Here is a 19953-nt window from a genome sequence, read left to right as displayed (position 1 = left end):
CATTCACTGTTGTCTCGATTTGTCGGAAGAAATACCTTTAATTGCGTGACAGAGATCTCCTCCTCTTTGAGTAAGCGTGGGTGGTTAATCACAGTTAGCAAATATAAAGTAAGTCCGTCAAAAACTTTTATTTTTCTTATTGTTTTAGAAAGTTCTTGGATTGTCTTGCTGCACACAAAGTACAGTGCAGATTATCAAGTTTTCATCCCTTGCATCACCTTGGAAGGTACTATTGAAATAGTTATTTTTGCTAAAATAATGCACAGTGATCAGATAAATAAACCTTATCACGGTTTTGGAAGCCATCTTGTTGGGTAGGCAATCGTGTGAGATATTACAGTGTTTGTATAAGAATCTAATGTTCAATAATTTCCGTAAAACGGCTATTCTGAAAAAGAGCTACACAGCAAAGGATTCTACTAACAAGTTTTGCGGGCCATACCCGTGCTTAAATTTCGCAAGTCGCTTGCTTTAGATTTTCCATATATTAAATGTGTAGAAATTATTAAAAAGTGGTTCCAGCATAGGTAACGCCCGATTTTCCTGCGCCTGCTATAGGCTTCTTCTTGGTCACATGTTAGTTTCGCTTTTTGACTAGTAGGTTAGATTTTTTCTTAACTTTAAAGTTAGAAGAAGAGATCCCTGACGGGATTTTTTAGTGGAAGAAAAGGTGACAGTATAAGTTTCCGTTTCGTCTTGAATTGGCTAATTTTAGAAGTGACCTTTTTTTCCCTTCATCCAGCCTTTCAGCCCTTGTGAAAGTCCCTTGGCGCTGTTAGGGCAGAACCTCACTCTAGCTGATTACGTAGACTTACTGGAGATGTGTGATAAAGTTATTGAGAAGTTTTCGCCCTCTTACAGGTAATACGTTTAACACGCTGCAACATACCCTAGATACTTAGAGGTTTTTTCTCGCGTGCGGCGATCGAGTGCGGCGGAGATGTTTCGGGTCTGTTCGTACTGTAGGCCGGCACGTCTTTCGCGCGGGTCACTAGAGAGCTTAAGCAACGACGACGTCACTGGAGGCATTTCATTGTGCAAATGATTAATTCGGTATAAAATTCACCGGGGATTCTCAATTGAAAAATGCCGTAGCACTGATTTGCTTGCCCAGCAGTGAAGATGCTAAGGTATAGAGTGGCTAATTAATTGATAGTCGAAAGGTCAAAGAGACTAGGAATCTGACCCAGTCATACGCAACTTAAAACCATTCGTCGCAAAATGGTCACTTGGTGTGATCCGCGGATCCTACATACCATGACGAGACAAAATGGCTTCATATGATCGTTCACCCATAGGAACTTCAAATTGAAAAAACAAACAAACAAACAAGCAAAAATTAACAGTGAACTGAAGCGGTTTTTAAAGCATTACAAGCAAAAATAAATGTAAAAATATATTTGATGTTTCGGCGCATTATCTGGCATTGTCCAGAATAGCATTTTATAGAGATAGCCGCTTCGACTTCGTTATGAGCAAAATTTTGTTGCTCAGCTGATGCGTTGAGACAAGAGGTCCTCTATAGTTAACTATTAACTGTACATCACTTAATGATGGAGGGAACAAGGTTAGATGAAAATTATTACGGTTAGATGAACATTATCCTTTCTTCTTCACACAGGACAAGTCAGTTGGTTGCTTACTCTGCCAGACAGAACCGGTAAAGATGTTTATATACTTTACTCAATCTCGTCCCAGATTCTTTCATTAGAATTAAGACGTTTTATTATTTGTATATTTGCCACACGAAAAAGGGAAGTGGTGAGGAGATCTAACTGATCTAAGAGAAACTATAGGAATGTTATGCGATATTAGCCCGCCTCGAACTACGGGCTTACATCAGGTCAAGCAAAAGATGGCGTAAAGTCTGAGTTGGAAAAAAATTAAGATCGGTTTTCATATTAACTCATTTTAAAATTTAACCCTTAGTATGGTGGCTTCGTTGTCAGGTGAATTGAAAAACTTGGGTCCTTGAAAAAACACGAAAACGTCTTAGTGATTGTTCAACAATAAGGTAGACGGAAATTCTGGTAATTTCTAGTATTGTAAGAGTGAAATTGATTTGTTTTGACAGGAAGGAAATCAGAGACGCACGGCACAAGGAAAGTGTTTTGGAACAACTACTGTCCTTCATCAGAAATGGCTCAGTTTCGAACAGAGCTCTACCAAGAAACATCTATGATGAATTTTTTGAGATACCTCATGAATGCCACCCAAATAGAATTAGTGAACTGCAATTTCCTTGGCTTCCAACTGTGAAGGAGTTTCTTGCTGCAGTGAATCAAAAATGGGCGGAGGAACCCTGGCTGAACGGGCAATCAAAACGCATAACTGCTACACAGGAAAAAGAAGAATGGATGTACAAGATTCTGACTCAAGATTGTTTCAACCATCCAGTGGTAGGTTTACAAATATGCTTTGTTTCCTTGATCTTGTCTCGGGTAAAAAGAAAAAAAGAAGAAGAAGAAAAACAGCCACGACTACAAGTACTAGGATTTCTTCCACGCAAAGAATAATAGCAACTCCTAAATTGTCTTCTAAGCTTAAGATCATTATAAAAAGATCAGAAAGAAATGGAGCTGCTTGGTTTGTAGAGAGGAAGGTTTCGAAGGTAATTATAGACAGTAGAGAGCCAAGAATTACAACGAAAATGCAAACCTACTGTTTCTTGTTGTATTCATGCCAGTTGTGTTAGTATAGTGTAGAGCAAACATTGATGCCAGACATAACTGGAAGAATACGAGAGGGTATTACACATGCATGTACTAATGTTTCTCTTTGTGCTATCATCTAGTAAGGTGATTTATTTACTTATTTATTTTTATATCTGTGTGTTTATTTCTATACACAGCTTCTTGCGGGTTTGTTACGAAGCTCTTCAATAACTGGTGGAATACGACTCGTTGATCAAACTGGAGAAGTCAGTTGTATTGTTATCCCTGTTGACCAACAATCCGCGGACCACGACTGTGTCAGAAATTGCTGCAAGACAAACTGCCCTTATGTACAGACATGGCATTCTAACGCCATGATTCAAATCAGCAAGTTTGAATTGATCACAGAGAAATTTAGGTCAAGTGATCTCAGTCAAGCGAGTTTATCTGAAGGTGGAGGCCGCACATATCTCCAATTCTCATTTGAAAATGCAAAAGTTTTGATTTCTAAAGACACGTGTAACCAGCGGGAGAAGGGAGGTTCTGGAAGGAAGAAGGAAACAGATGAAAGCGTGGATCAAGGTCTTAAGAATGTTACAGACGCGAAGGGTCGTGAATTTATGTGCAAGATATTATTTATGGTAAGAAACTGTGAGCTTCCCATACTCCGAAAACTTAAAGAGGAAGTCTCCTACCCTTGTGGTGTAGAAATTAAAATTGTTGCTGTTCAAAAAAGTGACGTTGAAAATGTGACCGCGGGAAGTAAGAGCACTACCTCAGAACGGGGTGACTCCTGTCCAAGTAGCTGTTTTACTCTCTCAGAATTTCAGCTCCAAAGAAAAAACTCCGCCCTAAAACTTGTGAAGAAAAGCTTGTGTTGGTCCCGGTTTCTTCACCCGGGTTGTTTTTACGTCATCACGGAAAAGGTCCCGGAGGAGGAAAGTTCCTGGATCTTTAGAAATGGTAATTTGGAGCCATTAATTAGCGTCAGTTCCAATATGGAATTAGAAAGAATTTGCTGGTGTGAAAGCTGTAGGCTAGTTGCCTTATCAACGGATACGAGAAACAGTAAGGAAATTGGAAAAGTGCTGGATGATCTGAAAGAGGATTTTTTAAGAAATGATCAATTATGTACTGTAGACTCCATTCTTAGTGATACTGCGGGACAACAAGAAGAAAGTGAGAATTCTATGCAACAAAGGTATGAAACTGAATTTGACGAGTGGTGTATGAGCATTCGAGTAACTGTACGTCATCAGCAAGGCTGTTGATTACAGTGCAATCTGTGAAGATGACTTCGAACGTCGGTTGCTGTCATCAACCGCCTTGTTCAGAAATACATTCAGCTGGACGATCATATTATTTAACTTGATTCTGACATGGCATTTGTGCGTTAGTACAGCTGCCCTGTTTCCTAGTGTAATTTAAAGTTAGTTAGATGGTATTTTGTTGTCCACTGACTTTATTGATTCAAAACATAGCTAAAGGTCCAGTGCGCTCATTACCCCCCCCCCCCCCCTCCCCCTTTCCACCAGTGCCCTGTTTTACGGGTATTTAAAGCTACTTAAAGGCTGCACAAAAAGGAAAGAAATCAAAACAAGGATTTGAGGTCGTTATACCTCGGAATTGAACTCGGAACCTCCCGCACTTAAGGATGTGCACTAACGACTGTGCTAATAGTTGTTCACGAAATTTGTGGCGGTGTCCAGCATTTTGCATTTTGGTCCAGGGGCCCGTTTCTCGCAAGTCCCGATAATTAACGTGCCCAGTAAGCTGTCTCCGTTTACATTGAAGATCGAGGTTTCAATAGTTTTCCATCTAACATGATAAAACTATGAGTTAATGAAACAAAATGGAGTAGTTTGCTAGCCAGGACCCGCGCTCTTATTCTTTATATTTGGGTTTGAATATTTGATTTCGGGCCCGAAAAGTTACCGGGACTTTCGAGAAACGGGCCCCAGCCCCGCCAAAATTCTAAAAAGCTGGAAAACTTTAAGTTTAAGGTTTACACAAACTCGTTTGGGATGGTTTTTTGCGATAGCCTGAAAATTAAAAGCCTTATATATTGGCAGTGATTAGTTTGTATTATGTCATGTATATCTAGGATTAGACTACACGGTTCAGCTCCATTTTCCAAAATGTTTATAATAAGTGCAGTCAAACGCCAAATTTTCATGTATCTCCTTTATATTTCTCATCCCAGTCGTTCTTCCAGCATGCAGATCAGCTTTCGAGGTGTCATCGTCAGCCGCGAGCTGCGCCAGTCTGACTCTCCCAGCCAGCGGTTGCCAAATGGACTGGTAGAAGTACCAAAGTTTGGTCCTATTAAGGTTACAGCGGTTAAAGATCTACAGCTGGGGTTCACTCTGCTTAGCAATGCTATTATACTACTGAGAGTACAAGACCTTCGATCTCCAAACACAATCTCTGTGTATTTGGACGTGAGGAGGACAAGCTATATCTATGGCATGTTGCCTGGTAAGTAAGGGTGATGTTACTCGAGACAATTCGCAACGACGATTTTTAGCGCAACACAGTGTTGCAACATTGTTGCGACATTGTTTCGAATAGGTAAACCATTGTTCCAACATTGCAACGCTGTGTTACGCTAAAACTCGTCGTAGCGAATCGTCCTGTGTAACATCACCTTAATGTGCGAAGGACCGGAGTCAGTGCGATTTCTAATGGTAGTAGTTATATAATGATGCCATGTTACTCACTCACTTGGTACTTTTCCCCTGTCATTTTTCAATTATTTCCCTCATTCGACCCCAAATTTCAATGACGGAATTTAGACAAAGAAATTTTTGTACTTTTTTCAAAAAATTTCTGAGTTTATCTTCTGTCATTGTTCAATTAAATTCTGTCTTACGTCATAGACTTTTTTCTGGTTATTTTCTATCATTGACTTTTTTTTCTGATTAAATACGTCATTAGCTGATTAAGTACCGTTATCAACTAATTTCTGGTAAAACCTCTTTTACTAAGGTTGAAGTGGAAAAATAAAATGATTTAAAGAAATTAATATAATAAGATTATAAGGAGATATGACTCAAAAATCAGTTAACAGTTCTAATTCTTTTATAAGTGATAAAGAGTATAAGAGTTTATCTTTGGATGAATTAAAACAAATATTAAACAAGAAGAAACAAGTAATTAAGGATAATTATAAAGAATTAAGTGAAAAAGAAAAAATAATTCGTCATATTAGAAAAGTAGATAAACTCAATGAAAAAATAAAAAAAGGTGTTGATATAAAAAAAGAATGGAAATCAAAAAAGAAAAACCCCACTAAAAATAAAAAGATAAAATCATTTGATGATTATTTTCAGGAATGTATAAAAAACAAAGAAATACCAAAAGATACCCCTCCTTATTTTCGTAAAGCTCTTGAGAGAGCTATTAAGGAGCATAATCAAGGACTTGTAAAAGAAAAATCAGCTTTAGATGAATTTGCTAAAAAACATATAATCAATGGAGAATCTAATGTTACTCCTTTACTGTTCTTTAAAAATAAATCACCTATTATTAAAGATTTTCTTAGAAATAATCGAAATATCAAAGTGAAGTTTGTTCTGGTTTGTATGATGGAAAAAAAGGAAACTAACGATAAATTAGTAATTGAAGTTCAGGATAAAGCATATTTTCATTCAAATACTTATATTAATCTTAAATCAACCGATGTAAAAAAATTACTTAATGAAGTTATCAGTGAAATCATTGAAAAGATTAGTATATATGAACTAAATGGTAGTGGGTGGTATTTTAAAGAAGTCATACATTTAGAAATTCATACTGTTAATTTTAGACCAATGAAAGGTTCTTCTTATATTCCTCTTCCAGATTGGATTATGAGAAAAAAAGCAATTGTTAGTATTCGAAATAAAGATTCTAAATGTTTTTTATGGTCTGTACTTCGATATCTCCATCCAAGAGAAAAGAATGATTGTCGTTTGACAGATTTAAAACAATATGAGCATGAGCTTAATATTCCTAAGGGATTTACTTTTCCAGTTAAAATCAGAGACATTACCAAATTTGAAACTCTTAATCCAGATTTACCAGGTATAAATGTATTTTCAGTTACTCACGACAAAAAGTTTTATCCCCTCCGGATGGCGTTACGTGACCCTCAAAAATCAATAGATTTATTTCTTTATGAAGAGAATGGGAAATGTCATTATTCTCTGATTAAAAACTTTTCTCGTCTTTTTCGGTCACAAATCACTTATAGAACAAATGAGCCAATTCATATTTGTAAGAGATGTTTTACTCATTTTACAAAAGAAGAATTATTACAAAAACATATTTTATATTGTTCAAATAACGAGACAGTTTCTGTGAAAATGCCAAAAACCGGATCGATTTTACATTTCAAAAATCATAACAAACAAATACCTATTCCTTTTGTAGCTTATGCGGATTTTGAATGTTTTACCAAACCAATGAATACTTGTTGTCCTAATCCAAAAGATTCTTATAATTATAATTACCAAAAACACGAACCATCAGGATTTTGTATTTTTATTAAAGGAGTGGTTGATAAAAGAATAAAACCAATTACATATACTAAAAAAGAAGAAGACGAAAATATACCAAAAATATTCGTAGAAAAACTAACAGAAGCAACACAAAGTATTTATAATGATTTTTATCGTAGACCAAAACCTCTTATACTAACAAAAGACGAACAAAAATCATTTGATAAAGCAATGATTTGTCACATATGTAACAAAGATTTATTTGAAGACAAAGTTAGAGATCATTGTCATTTTACAGGTCAGTATCGTGGTGCTGCTCATAACAGTTGTAATCTTAAGTGTAGGAAACCTTTAGTTTTACCAGTTATATTTCATAATCTTCAAGGGTATGACGCTCATTTGTTTATAAAACAACTCGCAACTTTACCAGGTGAGTTAAATTGCATTCCTTCAACGGAAGAAAAATACATATCCTTTTCTAAAAAGATTAAAGTTGATGAGTATAGGTCTAAAAAAAACGATGAAATGGTTTCATTGTATTTTGAAATTCGTTTTATAGATTCATTTAAGTTTCTTCAAACATCACTTGCTAATCTTGTTTCAAATTTACAACCAGATGATTTTTATAATACAAAACGAGAATTTAAGAAAAATGTAGATCTACTTACTCGTAAGGGAGTTTATCCTTATGATTATGTTTCATCACTTGAAAAACTATCCGAAACACAATTACCACCAAAAGAAGAATTTTATTCAAAACTAAACGACGAAGAAATAAGTGATGATGATTACCAACACGCAAGTAATGTATGGGATACTTTTAAATGTAAATCATTAAGAGATTATCATGATCTTTACCTAAAGACTGATGTTCTACTTTTGGCAGACGTATTTGAAAACTTTAGAAAAACTTGTCTAAAACATTACAAGTTAGATCCAGCTCATTATTACACATCCCCTGGTTTAGCTTGGGATGCATGTCTCAAAGAAACTGGACAGGAATTACAATTACTAAATGATTATGATATGTTAATGATGATAGAAAAAGGTATTCGTGGAGGTATTACTCATATATCAAAAAGATACGCAGAAGCGAATAACAAATATATGAAATCTTACAATCCTGATGAGGAGTCCACATTTATTCAATATCTCGATGCAAATAACCTTTATGGTTGGGCAATGTCTCAATCACTTCCAACACATGGATTTAAATGGATGAGAAACCTAACAAAAGAGACATTAATGGAAATCCTAGAAAAAGTAAATCATAGTATGTCGAATCGTGGAAGAAAAGGGTATATATTTGAAGTTGATTTGGAATATCCTTCATCCTTATGGGAAAAACATAATGACTATCCTTTAGCTCCTGAAAAGTTGATTGTTAATGGTGTTGAAAAACTAATTTGTCATTTTAAACCAAGAAAAAATTATGTTGTACATTATCGAAATTTAAGGCAGTATCTTGAGATGGGAATGAGAATAACTGCGGTTCATAGAGGAATATCTTTTTACCAAAGACCTTGGATGGAACCATATATACGCAAAAACACTGAACTTCGAAAAACAGCAGCTAACAGTTTTGAGAAAGACTTTTTTAAACTTATGAATAATTCAGTGTTTGGAAAAACAATAGAAAATATAAGGAAAAGACAAAATATAGAACTCGTTGATAATCGTAAGAAAGCTGCTAAACTAACAAGTCGTCCAAACTTTGATAGGGCTACGATATTTGATAAAAATCTTATAGCAGTTCATATGAAAAAAACCGAAATTTATTTTGACAAACCATTATATGTCGGTCAAGCAATTCTAGATTTGTCAAAAACATTAATGTTTGATTTTCATTATAATTACATCAGAAAGAAATACAAAAATAAAGCCGAATTATTGTTTACAGATACAGACTCATTAATGTACCAAATTTACACAGATGATTTTTACAAAGATATATCCCATGACATAAAAAACAAGTTTGACACATCTGATTACCCCCCCAATCATCCATCTGGAATACTGACAGGAGTTAACAAAAAAGTAATTGGAATGTTAAAAGATGAAGTAGCAGGAAAACAAATGACTTGTTTTGTTGGATTACGGCCAAAACTTTACAGTTTTAGAATAGAAGAGGATAAAGAGGTGCGAAAATGTAAAGGAATAAAAAAAAATGTTGTGAAAAAGAAATTAGATTTTGATGACTATGTTCAATGTTTATTTTCAGGTAAAAAAGAAATGAGAAAGATGAATATAATAAGAAGTGAAAATCATGATATATATTCGAAAGAAGTTAACAAAGTAGCTCTAAGTAATGAAGATGACAAGCGTGAAGTCCTCTTGGGTAAGGTAAAAGCGATAGCTTTAAGATAATAAGATAGTTATTTAATGAATAATAAATGTCATATACAGAAGACCAAATAAAGAATTATCTAGAAATATTACATAATTATACTAGTAAACCCATTGAGGAATCAAATTTGAAAGCTAAATGTAGTAATTGTGAAAATAGAGAATCTTTTACCATTGATTACGGTTATAAAATTTGTGATGAATGTGGAGTAGCAAACGGACATGTATTAGGATTTTACGATATTAAAGATTGTGATAGATTATATTATCGAAAAAAGAGTGTATATCAGCGTAAGTATCACTATGAGAAAAAGGTTAATCAAGTTTCTAAAAGAATAAACCTAAATGATGAACAAAAATACGAACTTTACAGTAAGTTAATGACAATAGACAATTACATCATGGAAATACTAAACAAGCAATACTGTAGAAAGAGAATGATAAGTATTTTTTATTTGATCAAAAAACTTTTGGCTGAGATGGGTTGTGAAAAGTACAAACTAATTTATCTTAAAATTTCACCAAAAACTTTAGATAATTATGAAAAGTGGTGGGATAGTTATAAATCACTCAAAACCGGCTAGATTTCAATATTAAATTAATATTGAAATCTTACTATTGATTACTTAGTCCGAACTTTTTGCTATACCTACTAGAAAATCTATCTGCTATTGGTGTTTGATCGATTATCATTTCATCTACCAACTTCATGCGATCAACAAACTCTTGTTTATCCCACTCATCTCCTCGAAGAGCTGCACGCAGTTCAACAAGTACTTTTTCATAAGTAGTGAATGCAATTCTTGTCATCTCAATTTTTCTCTTATAATTATTTTTCTTTCCTATTCCTGTCACAATAACTCCAGCTCCATTTACTACTCCGAGAACAACAGGGTTTAGGGTTATTCCTCCAGCAATAGTTCCAATCGCAACCAAGCACATTCCAGAGATTGTAAAAACATCGTCAAGAAATTTATAACTCTTATACGATTTCTTAAAACACCAGTATTTTTTGTGGTAGTGTTTATAAAAGTCTTTGAGGGTTTTAACGTCTGATTCTGACAGAGATTTATCTATGTGATTGAATTCAAAGATATCCTTCATTTTATTCTTTTGTTTATATTAATGTGGTGTTGGTTCCACTATAATATAAAACTTCCATTTAACTTTTCTTGTAATATTATCTTATGATATTCAACAGAGTCGGTGTCGTAAAAGTTTGGAGAAAACATTATTTTGCTTATCGTTCCATCTTGAGTTGTAAACTCAAAATTTTGTTCGCGGGAGTAACGAATGGTTGGCACACTTAATATTGCGCTGTAGTTACTTATTTTAACTTTTGTAATATTTGAGTTAGCATTTTCTGTTAACCATATAATAATTTTTTTCTTATCAAAATTACTTGGAAAGTAAAGATGTTTAAAATATTTTCCCTGAATATATAAATCTCAATTGTTGTTATTACCATTATAGATTAAAGATAATAAATCACTTTGAGAATTTTGATCTTTTTTCTTTATACTAAAATTTCTATTTCTCAAAAGATAAAAAATAACACAAAAAGTATATTTTTGTATACCAGCAGTAGGAGAAAAACTAACTTTATAATTTTTAATAATTAAACCTTCTTTTCTTATATCATCTATGGTTCTATTAGGTATACCCATATCTCTTGTAGTATCACCAGTTATAGATTTTAAATAATTAAAAACAACGCCAGATGAGCTTTTATTTAATTTGTAATTAGCTGCATCAGTAAAATCAAAAACTTCTTCGAAATATTCTCTGTACAAATTATTTACAGTGTAAGGAGCTAATTCCTTTACCATTGCAACTGTTGCAGCACTGTTAGCAGTGTTTCTATCAAGTTTAATATTTTTAATTGCTTTTTGATTTGCATTTATATCAACGTTGTACACTACTTCTGTTGGTTTAATATCAAATGCGGTGTGATAGTCGTAAACTTTATCTGGATCGATATTGCTAAATGTACCCATAATACCATAAGCAATAATATAAACTCCTGAAAACTGTCTCGGATACGTAGCCAGGTTATATCCACCCCGAAGAATATCAACCAAAATGTGAAGAAAGAACTTATTCCCAGATGACAACTTCCGGAAATTAACTATTATTCTGTGGTAGTACATAGTTTGTGTTTTCCCTGTTGAATCAGTATACTTATGGGATAGTTTTTTTACGCCTAAATTTCCAATTGATAATCCTGTTGAAGTTCCTTTGTCAACACTTATTTGAGTATTATACCAAAGATTATAATCAGTGTTGAGTATTTCCAAACACAACGTGTATTCGGTATTTGCAGCTAGTCTGAAAAAATTAATTCCCATCTTATAAATATATTTATTTAGCTCATTTTTGATTATAGTCATGAAAAGTACTTTGTGGTTATAGTCATGAAAATTACCTTTAGAAGGAGATAAGTCTCCTTTCTTATTTATAACAAAACTAACTCCTCCATCTATTTCAACAGTCCATTGAGCCCCACTTGACATGAGATAAGCAAACTCATCTTTATAATGGCTTGGTTGAACTGCAGTATGATGAACTAGATTGTCAACATAACTTTTGGTTGCTGCTTCATTGTCTTGGGTTGGTCCACCCAGATTCTTTATTTTATTACCACCAAAGTTGACATCAGCTTTTACAACCCCACTTATTACAATTTTAGGTGTGTTGATTTCTATTCTCTTAAGTGGTTTGGTTATTGCTTTTGGTAGATCAGTGAATAGCCGACAAGTGATAGCTGTGTGATTTGAATTGTTATGGGTTCTTAGTTTTACTCCTGACATATTATAATTCCAAGACTTGTGAATATTTAATGACCAAGTGCCAGTGCGATTTCCACTTACCCAAAAATTAGAATTGGAATGAGAGTCATCTCTAGGAATAAACCACAAAAAGTCAACGTTTATATTTCGCGAACCAAATTGAAATTCTATTTTGTTAATGTATGTGTTAGCAGTTGGTGTCCACCCTACAAGAGGTTGACCAGGTGCTGATGTTGTAAAAACAAAATCATCAAATGATGAACCTGAGATATATTGTAGATACAAAGTCGTGGGCGCAGCTGGATCTGTTATAGTAAACACACCACTTGTTCCATCTCCAGAATGATGATCAAACCTTTCTATTTGTTTACGAACCCATCCGCGATTAGCAGCTTGTTGATCTGTGGTGGGGTCACTGAGGTTAACTATTTTATTGTTGTTAAGATTTAAGTTTCCAGTCATAGCGACGGTACCATCTTTTTCCAAGTAATCACTCAAATCTGGAGCAGCTGTGTTATCATCCACATATTTGTTAGTTGCCGCATCTGTATTTGATGTTGGAGTTGCGAGATCAACTATTTTTTTGTTTCCAAGATTTAGGTTATTAGTCATTACTACACTTCCATCTTTTTTTATAAAAGAACTAGTATCAGGTATTGAGTCATCCACATACTTTTTGTTTGTCGCATTAGTGTCTGATGTTGGTGGTCTAAGGTTAATTATTTTTTTATTATCCATGTTTAGATTATTAGTCATTTTATTTGTTCCAGCAACGTGGAGATACTTCATATCTGTGAAAGCTAATGGTGTTGGTTGATTGGAACCTGTTGGAGCTGGCAGATTTAATATTCGATTATTATCCATATTAAGATTTCCTTTCATTGGGTAAGATCCATCTCTGTCAAGAAATGTGTTGTCTACGTAATATTTTGTAGGAGGTTCTTTTGCATCCAGTGGTGTGCTAAGATTTGTAATTCGGTATGTATTATTCATACCAATGTTTGAATCAACTGTTAGATGTGTTGTTGATGATCCGGTGGAATTATCATCAACATACTTCTTTGTGGCGGCATCATTATTATCACTAGGTGCTCCAACATTTGTGAGTCTTTTTTTATTAATATCATAATTACCATTTGCGGTTAGACTAAATCCAACTCCTGGAGCACCCTGAATTCCTTTAGCAAAAGGATGATCAAAAGATTGTTCGTTAAATATACCCATTTTAATTATTGTTTACATAATTCATCTATTCTATCATTAAGACGACTAAAGAGTCTATCGACATATTCTTTATTTACTGTGTCGAAGCTTGAAGGTGGTTCTTTAAGATTATGTATCTTATTACCACCAAGATTAATATCTCCTATCATACGAACGGTTCCATCTTTCTTTAAGTAATCGCAAAGATCATAAACATAATTCTTCGTTACAGGTTGATCCATTTTATTTATTGTTTAGATAATCTGTAAAGTTTTTAGCAATAATTTTTCTTGGTTTATCAACGTATAGAAATGAAAAGGGTTTTTTTGTTGCTGCTTTATAATCTTCTTTACTAACTCCTAACTCAGATGATATTCTGTTGGCTTCCCTCGATGATGGAAATTCATACAGACAGTAGTGAGAACAATTTAGCCGTATATCCTTTGGAGTTTTGTAAAAAGACTGACTGAGGTAGATTACAGAGCAATTCTTATGTCGTCCTTGAATGAAATAATCAATCAGTTGTCTCTGGTTTTTATCACAAACGTAGTCATCGAATATCACAAGTTTTTGGTTGTCTTCGTAATCCATTTCTGTAACCGGGGTTATTTCGTCGTTACTCACATGAAGTATTTCATATCCCAATTTACTACTCAAATCCCTCATTTTTTGAATTAACTTTTGATACTTATCTTGTTCTAGATTACGCGCGTAAAGATAAATCTCATCGTAATACAACAGTGGTTTGATTAACATGTGGTACAACAGATTAGTCTTACCACTTCCACTGTTTCCACAGATTAACATTCGAAACGTATCCGCCGGCATAAAAGGAAATAACTGTTTATATTTTTTATCATTGTCATCGGTACTATCATAGTTTGGAATTTCCATTTATCTAATATGTACATAAAATAAAAATGGATATAGAAGAATACAAAAAACTTGCAAGAAATAAAATTGAAGCTGAAACTTTGACTAAACAGGTGAGAGATGTTATAAAAACAACAAAATGGCAAAAACAAGATATGAGAGAGGGTTTTAAAGAGACATTTAAACCACTTATTAAATCTCAAGATAGCATTAAAAAAAGTATTGATGAGCAGCAAAACGCAACTATAGCACAACTTCAAGCTAATCAACTTGCTCTTACACAAGGACTTAATCAAAACAGACTTGCTATAACTGAAGGATTTGATAAACCTGATGAAGTAAAAAAATGGGATTTGGCTCAATTTCCTGGTTTTGAGGCGATTGAAGAGTCTAAAGAAGACGAAGAAGTTTTACCCTCTACATCAGATGAAAAACCAAAAATAGCAAAATTCACACCTGAAGACCTAGATAGATATTTATGGAGTAAAGAAGCACAAGATATACTCAAAGTTAATGAATATCACAAACTCCCTTCTGAGTATTTTGAAGAGGATGTTTCTACTATTGATAAAGTAATCGAAGATGTTAACGAAGATTTAGAAGATACTAGTAAAGCAATAAAAAATACTGCAATTTTTGTACGTGACCCAAACGGCTATGCTATAGCTAAACCAATGAGTGAAAATCCACATAAAAAAACATTAAATTTTATAAATAAATATAACACATTAAGCATATATGTAACAAGTTTAAGTAATCTTAGGTATTACAAAGAAAAATCTGGCTCTGGAATGATTTACTTTAACAACCCAAATCAACTTCTTGACAGACTTGAACTACTCGGTGGATCAATTCTAGCTGGTAATAATGGTGTGATAAATGAGTTTTCTCAAATCGCACATCTTCTCAACCAAATGAAAGTAATCTCAAAAAAACAACTGAATGATTTACTAAAAAGTTATATACCAATAAGATAAAAAAAATGGAAGAACGAGCTATACACATTTCCTCAATTAATAGGGAAAAAAGAGGAACAAGCAGACCCGGTGATTTTACTATCAAATTTAATCCTTCTTTGAAACTCGACCCTGAAAAGAAACATCAACTTGCTCTTGATCGGTTATCCATGACTTACTCTTGGTACAACATTAGAAGTGATTATGGAAACAATAAAATTAAATACACTCACGATGGGACAAACTGGCAAACAATTACTTTTGTAGATGGAATGTATTCCTACTCAGATATCAATGATTACATTCATCAATATATGTCTCAAAAGTCTCATCACTCAACAGATTCAAGTGGAAAAAAGACTTACTCAATCAATCTAACTTTTATACTATCTACCTATCGAGTGTTAGTATCACTTGAAGGTGATTATCAAGTTGATCTGAGAGGAACAGAATTTGGAGACCTGATTGGATTTGAAAAGAAACTTATTACAAAAACAGAGTATGGATCAAAACTACCAAATATCACAAATTCGATTGATGTGTTAAATATCAACACAAGTGCGATAACTGATAGCATTGTAAATGGAATAAATACAAATACTCTTGCTGTAATACCAACTGATAATCTCACAAGGTCTTGTCCATTTACTTTCGAACCTAAAAGACCATTGTATTGCCCTTTATCATCATTTTACATTGATGAAATGAGAGTCTATGTGACAGACTCACTTGGAAGACCAGTAAATTTCAACGGTATAGATTGGTTTATGACTTTGATACTTCACTCGATGTAATACTTCGTAGTTATATAACTATTAATATAAAATGATGCGGCAATCAGAGTTTAAAATGAGATTAGACCCTGAATTTGGTAGGTATACAAGACAACATATTTATGGTGAAGGAATGATGGATGTGTTTAAATCGGTTGGTAAAAAAATATTTGGAAAGACAATGAAAAAAGCTGCTAAAAGGGGCGCTAAAAAAGCGATGACAGCAGCTGCAACAAAAACTGGTGAACATGTAGGTAAAAAGGCTGGTGATAAGATAGTGCAATTGTTATCAAAAGAGGGGGTAACACCCAAAAAACGTACTAGTACAAAAAAAGTTACTTTTAATAAAAATGTTGAAACAATTCCAAACACTCAAGAAGAGATAAATCAAAGAGTGAATGCCATTCTTAGTGGAGGTTCAACACGTAAGAGAAAATTATATAATTATTAAAATAAAATGAAGTCTTTTAGAAATCCAAAATATTTAGAAAGATATGAAGATGTTGTTTTTGACCTTGAACAGGCTTTAGCCACGCCTAGAAATAATGCTCATCAAATTAAAACAGGTCATAGATTTGTTGCTGATAACACAGGAGAAGCTACTCCTTTTGATTGGTATAACGCGCGATTTTCAGTAGATTTCAAAGTTGATCAGCTGGCTGCTGGAGCTGATATAGATGCAGATGGAGATCAAATGGGAATAGTAAATGGAAGTAATTCTCTAATAGAAAAGTTATCCATCCTAGCAAATGGTAGAGATGTTTACAGTTGCAACTATGCTAATCATGTAGTAAATATTAAGAATTTGCTTGAGTATAATCCATCTTATGTTGAGAGTGTTGCCACAAATGAATTTTACTATCTTGATACAACAAGAAATGCTGAAAGAAATAGATTTACAAAAAGGCAAGTAACTCACAGACGGAATGCAGCTAATAACGCTGATGAAGCAGGATTGATGATAGATGATGTTGAAGCTAATTATAACAACGGTTTTGCAGTAAGAAAAGCACTATTAGGCGACTCAGCAACTGTACGATGTGAAATTCCTCTTAACAGATATTCTTTCTTTGAATCATTAGAGGACAAACTTCTTCCAAATACAAAAATTGAATTGAATATAGAACTAGAATCGGATAACAATCTTATCTGGCGAACTGGAGGTAATGCTTGTAGAGTTATACTAACAAGATTTCAACTATTTGTTCTAAGATTAACATTTAACTCAGAAGGACAAAAACTATACATGGAAAATTATCTTAAGCCCTACAAATGGGTGTATCTTAATGAAGTAGTAGAGCGATCAAATAACTCTCAACAGCAAACAGGTCATTTTAGAATTACAAGTGCTATCTCAAAACCACGTCATGTCTTTGTTTTTGGAATTAACACAGCCAATATTGGTTCACAAACAGAAAATCCATTCCTGTACAACACTTTTAACCTACCAAACAATGCTAAAATATCTCGCTGTTATCTCGAGGTTGGAAATGGAAATGAGTACCCTGATATTCACTTTAAACCAGCTACAGATCCAGCAAGAGTTTTCAGAGAAGTAATGTCATACGTATATGCAAATAATGACTTTCAAGGTGGAACACTTCTCAATAGAACAAATTTTGAGTCTTTGTTCCCGTTTGTTTACTTTGACTTAACAAAACAAAAATTGGATATAAAAGATGGAGTTACAAAATTATCGTTTCATTACGAACTATCTGCTAATCCAAACGCTGATTATAATTTCTACGCTTTAATACTTCACGAACGAGAGGCAGAAATAGAACAGCAAGGCGGAAAACTATTGCTAAGAGCTTAAATCTAAATTATATATGCTCCAAGTAACATTAAAAGTTCAACTACATAAGCGAATTGATAAAAAGTTAGTGGTAAAACAACAAATAGTTCAAGAGTTAACTTGATTGATCCATTGATTGTGACGAACCTCCCTTCAAAGCAGGAGGAGCTGACAACCGCTTAAGACGCTTTGTTTTCTTTTGATCTTTCTTTTCTTCAGCCTCCAAGAACCGTTTCAGTTTCATTTCTTTTTCCTTCCTGAATTTTGCAATTTCCACTTCAAATTTTCTTCTTCTTTTTTCTTCGATAGCTGCTTGCCTCGCAATATCCAATATTCTTGGCAATTGTGGGAAAAAGGATAGAAATGTATCTATATCTTCTTTAGCCATATCAACCAAGCAAGAGAAAAATGCACTTGAATTAAAGGTCAAAATTCCCATATCTGAGCCACCTCTTTCATTAGCCGAGTCTTTAAATTCTTGTATTTTCTTAATACAAGCATCCCTGCGTCCTTCCAACTGCCTCAAAGTATAAGGCATATTTCAAATTTGTATATGAAATGATAAGTTTACACAGAATTTTCTACCTGCGGTTATGAATACATAGAATTTTCTGTTAGTTTTTATGATTACACAGAATTTAATACAAGCGCTAAAAAAATGTGTGTAATCATTTGATTGGTTGAAAAAATCACACGATAATCTCGTGATTTAAACCAATAACCTTCTAGAAGGTCACTATGACATAATATTTAGATTTTAAAAATAAAATCTAAATATATCACACCTAGAACATTCAAACTAATTAAAAAACTTAACCACCAACTGAGAGAAAACAAATAAAAAAAGATTAAGTGATGTGATTAAATTTTATGTAAATAATATAATAAAAAATGACTACTTATATAGAATATGGAGTAACACTTACAGATGGACAAAAGTCAAAACTGGCTTCTGCGATAATAAATCAAACACCACTAACTCTTCGGTTAAAACATTCTCATCTTCAAGGTTCTGATGAGTTAATGTTGACAAAAAGACAAATTGATAAAATAAAAAAATCTCTTACAAATGGAACAGGAACGGATATAAAGATAAGTAAAACTCAAATTAGAAAATCTGTGAAACATGGTGGAAACTTATTTTCATCACTCGCATCTCTCGGAGCAAAAGTTCTTCCTTACGCAGTAAAAGGAGTTTCAAAAGTTGTTCCCGCATTAGCAACTGGTGCTGCAACCGCACTCGGAGAAATTGGATTAAATAAAATATTTGGAAAAGGAATCACAATTCCCCCACAGTTTTTCCCAATGCTACCACCTCTTGTAAGAGAATTTACCAAATCACAAATAAATCAAATTAACAAAGCTTATCAAACAGGAGGTAGACTGGTTATTAAACCAACTCGTAAACAGATAGAAGGAGGATTTTTAGGTACACTTGCTTCTATTGGAATTCCAATGGCAATTAGTTTAGTATCTGAGATGTTTGGTGGGGGACTTCAGGTTGATAGACGTGGGTCATCTAATATATCAAACGTCTACGTTCCTCATCCTCCTCCTCCTCCTCCCACACATGGAGAGGGTTATCCTTATCACTCACCACCCTTTATTGGTACATGGGAAAACCCTATAGGAATTGGAGTTAAAAAAAAAAATTCCAAAGGCAAGGGTCTACTATTAGGAAAAAACAGCCCATTCAACTCAATTCCCATTCTAGGCACCATTTTGTAGTGGGGGAACCTACGGTTCCCCCTACACCCCCCTCCCTTTACCATTCTCGGCACCATTTTGTAATTAAACCTCTATCCAACTTTGACCTCATGAAATGGTTAAAAAGACTTGGTATTAAAAATTTCAGAGGAATATATAGTCGTGATGGTCTACCAAACAAAATCAAAAAAGAATGTGGAATAATTAATCTGGATGATATAACAGGGCCTGGAACACACTGGGTTTGTTATAGAAATATAGATTCGGTAGTCGAATATTTCGATCCTTTTGGTTTGATAATGCCAAACGAAGCATTAGAGTATTTTAATACTTCTGGAAAACGTATTGTTTATTCGATAGATGAAATACAAAATCG

At 33.8% G+C, this 19953-nt stretch overlaps 1 protein-coding gene across 1 annotated transcript in view; it reads left to right on the top strand.

Annotated features, from left to right (window-relative positions):
* LOC140937113 (CST complex subunit CTC1-like) overlaps positions 1–19953 on the top strand; it is a 37664-nt gene that overhangs the window by 5953 nt on the left and 11758 nt on the right. The window contains exons 10-15 of the mRNA XM_073386645.1: positions 149–226; positions 743–861; positions 1622–1660; positions 2075–2399; positions 2852–3855; positions 4858–5132. Coding sequence (XP_073242746.1) covers positions 149–226; positions 743–861; positions 1622–1660; positions 2075–2399; positions 2852–3855; positions 4858–5132 — 1840 coding nt within the window. The remainder of the gene's footprint in view (positions 1–148; positions 227–742; positions 862–1621; positions 1661–2074; positions 2400–2851; positions 3856–4857; positions 5133–19953) is intronic.

Source organism: Porites lutea, chromosome 5 (assembly GCF_958299795.1).
Source record: "Porites lutea chromosome 5, jaPorLute2.1, whole genome shotgun sequence".
Classification (NCBI taxonomy): Eukaryota; Metazoa; Cnidaria; class Anthozoa; order Scleractinia; family Poritidae; genus Porites; species Porites lutea.
This window is presented reverse-complemented; position numbering and strand designations above follow the sequence as displayed.